This window comes from Oryx dammah, unplaced genomic scaffold, assembly GCF_014754425.2.
Source record: "Oryx dammah isolate SB20612 unplaced genomic scaffold, SCBI_Odam_1.1 HiC_scaffold_19, whole genome shotgun sequence".
Taxonomy (NCBI): Eukaryota; Metazoa; Chordata; class Mammalia; order Artiodactyla; family Bovidae; genus Oryx; species Oryx dammah.
This window is the reverse complement of record NW_024070203.1, coordinates 529,296-531,514: the sequence shown is the minus strand read 5'-3', so window position 1 is coordinate 531,514 and position 2,219 is coordinate 529,296. Positions and strand designations below refer to the sequence as shown.

The window sequence follows — 2,219 nt, the reverse complement described above, 5'->3', positions numbered from 1 at the left end:
GAAAAACAACTCAGCCCATGCAGGACACCTGCTTCGGGAGGAAGTGGGGAGACAGCTGGGGAGACGGCTGGCTGGAAGGACACCACTCAGTGTACCAGCTGCCCTGGACCCTGGCTCCTCTGGTGAATTACAGCCCCAGCAGAAGGGAGGAATGCTGATCACCTCAGCTTGCATGTTGAAATGCCCCCCCCCATGTTTGAGGTCAGAGACTCCACTCTAAGAAAACACATGGCACACTGAGTGCTATTCTGAAGCCAAATACCAGCTTAAAAGTGAGAGCCTCATAGAAGCATTGGCATTACTAAGAGCTTGTTAGAAATGCAAATTCACAGGCCTGATGTACTGACTCAGAATCAGTGCAGAAGGGGCTGAGGAAGCTGTGCTGCAGAAAGTTCCCAAGATGATTCTTAAAGTTTGAGAACAAGTCATGCAAAAGAAACTCAAAGCTGACTGACCCTGCATTTCTGGCCTCTGCATGTAAGGGCCTGAGTCTGACCATAAAAATCATAAAAGGGTTAATAGCTTCAAAATGGTAACAACTAAGAAAAAAAAAAAAGAAACCCATCACCTAACAGCCTTTTACCCACCTCTCACATCAAGAGATGAATGAACAGTCTTTTATAAATTTGCTTAATTTTGAGTGAGCAAAGATCTTTATGCCTTCGGACAAAAATGAAATTCATTTATTAACTAGAATGGCACAAACTCAGGTTTGAAGCAAAATAATCAAATCACTATACTTCATCAAGACACAGAGGGGAAAAAGGCAGAAATTTAAGAATATTTGCTTCTCTTGAACATTAGCAGCAGAAGCAGGACTGTTCGCACGCTCCTGACAACACTCATGCAACAGGATGCTGGGGCCCCTGGCGACCTGATGCCTGGGCCTTCAGGAATTCCTCGAGTTGTTCCATCTTCTCAGCTGGATAAGGAAAAATGCTGGGTTTCAAACTCCTCCTCCAAGGGGGAAGGGGTGTGCTGGCAGTATCATTTCTCGGGCTGGAAGCTCTGAACCTAGGATCTGAAATTAGTGGGCTGACGGAGCTGAGGCCAGCACCGGCAGGTAGGTGTCTGAATGCACATCTCAGCTTTGCTTTCTCAGGGTCCTGCTTGGACTCCTCTCTCAAGGGAGGCCCAGGGATCACCAGCGAAATGGAGCTGGGACACTGCAAGGAGTTCTGGGAAGACGAGAGGCTGGAAGGAAGTCAGGTAAGGCCAGGCAGTTCCCCTGCCTCCCTCCCAGGCGTGTGTGCCAAGCCCCTCACCTCGGGCGCGCTGCTCCCGGTGCACTGACGCCTGGCTCAGAAGCACGCTCTTCACCTGACGCTGGACCGCCGGCCGCGCGAAAACGGTGACTTCGACCATGTTCCTAGCGTCAGCAGCGTCCACCATCAGCAGGGCCTGGCTCATCCACTCCATTTCTGGAACCAAGGCTCGGTCTGGGCCTGAAAACGAAAGGAAAGCTGGAGAAGAGTGCGGGTGAGGGGCAGGAGACGCTGGCCACGAAGGGACGTGACGGCCCGGGACCCGGCGCGGCTCGGGGCCCTCGACCGCTCTGAGAGGCCCGCTAGGCCCAGGGTCGCACACCAAAGATCGAGTCGGCCAGCCACGCCTCCAGGAAGAACACCAGCGGATTCCTCAATTCCTGCGCAGGAAACCACCACGGCCGGATGCGAACCCGTGGCGAGGGAAGCGGGAACCCCAGCAGCCTGTCCCCGCGGGCCTCGGAGTCGCCAGCGTCGTCGACCATGCTCCAACCACAGGCGAGAAGAGCAGCTCTGGCGGGACTCGGGCAGGCGCGGAGCCCGGGCAATTTACTGCTCCCGGCCGGCCCCGCCCCCTCCGGTGCGCATGCGCCCAGCCACAGCGCGGCCCAGGGCCGCGGATTCGCGCGGGCATTCCGGCGCCTGGAGCTCCCCCACATGCGCCGCGCGGTCCCCTAGCATCGTCTCGCCGTGGAGCCCTGGAGGCTCTAGGAGGCGCCGCCAGGCGAATAACGGCCGAAACCGAGGCGTCCGTAGTTCCGGATCGTGTGGTTGCATGAAGTGAGGTCCCGTCCAGGCCCGGTCGCGTCAGACCGCGGGCGGGCTCCTGGAACCCGTATCTTCTCTCTTATATTCTGACTCTGGTTTGTTCCCGCTTCAGAATTATTTCTGCAAGTGCATCGTGTCTAAAATGCAGTCATCAGACATGGTCGTTCCAAGAGATGTAGCAAGTGG

The 2,219-nt window shown here is 55.7% G+C and overlaps 1 protein-coding gene across 1 annotated transcript; it reads right to left on the bottom strand.

Moving 5' to 3' along the window:
* Positions 1 to 665: 665 nt before the first annotated feature.
* Positions 666 to 1,750, bottom strand: LOC120879048 (oocyte-expressed protein homolog). Its single transcript, XM_040262079.1, has 3 exons — positions 1,588 to 1,750; positions 1,266 to 1,445; positions 666 to 922 (listed from the first exon to the last, which is right to left on the bottom strand). Exons 1-3 carry the CDS (start codon positions 1,748 to 1,750, stop codon positions 843 to 845), a joined length of 423 nt encoding a protein of 140 aa, XP_040118013.1. The 3' UTR covers positions 666 to 842.
* Between the last annotated feature and the right edge of the window lie 469 nt (positions 1,751 to 2,219).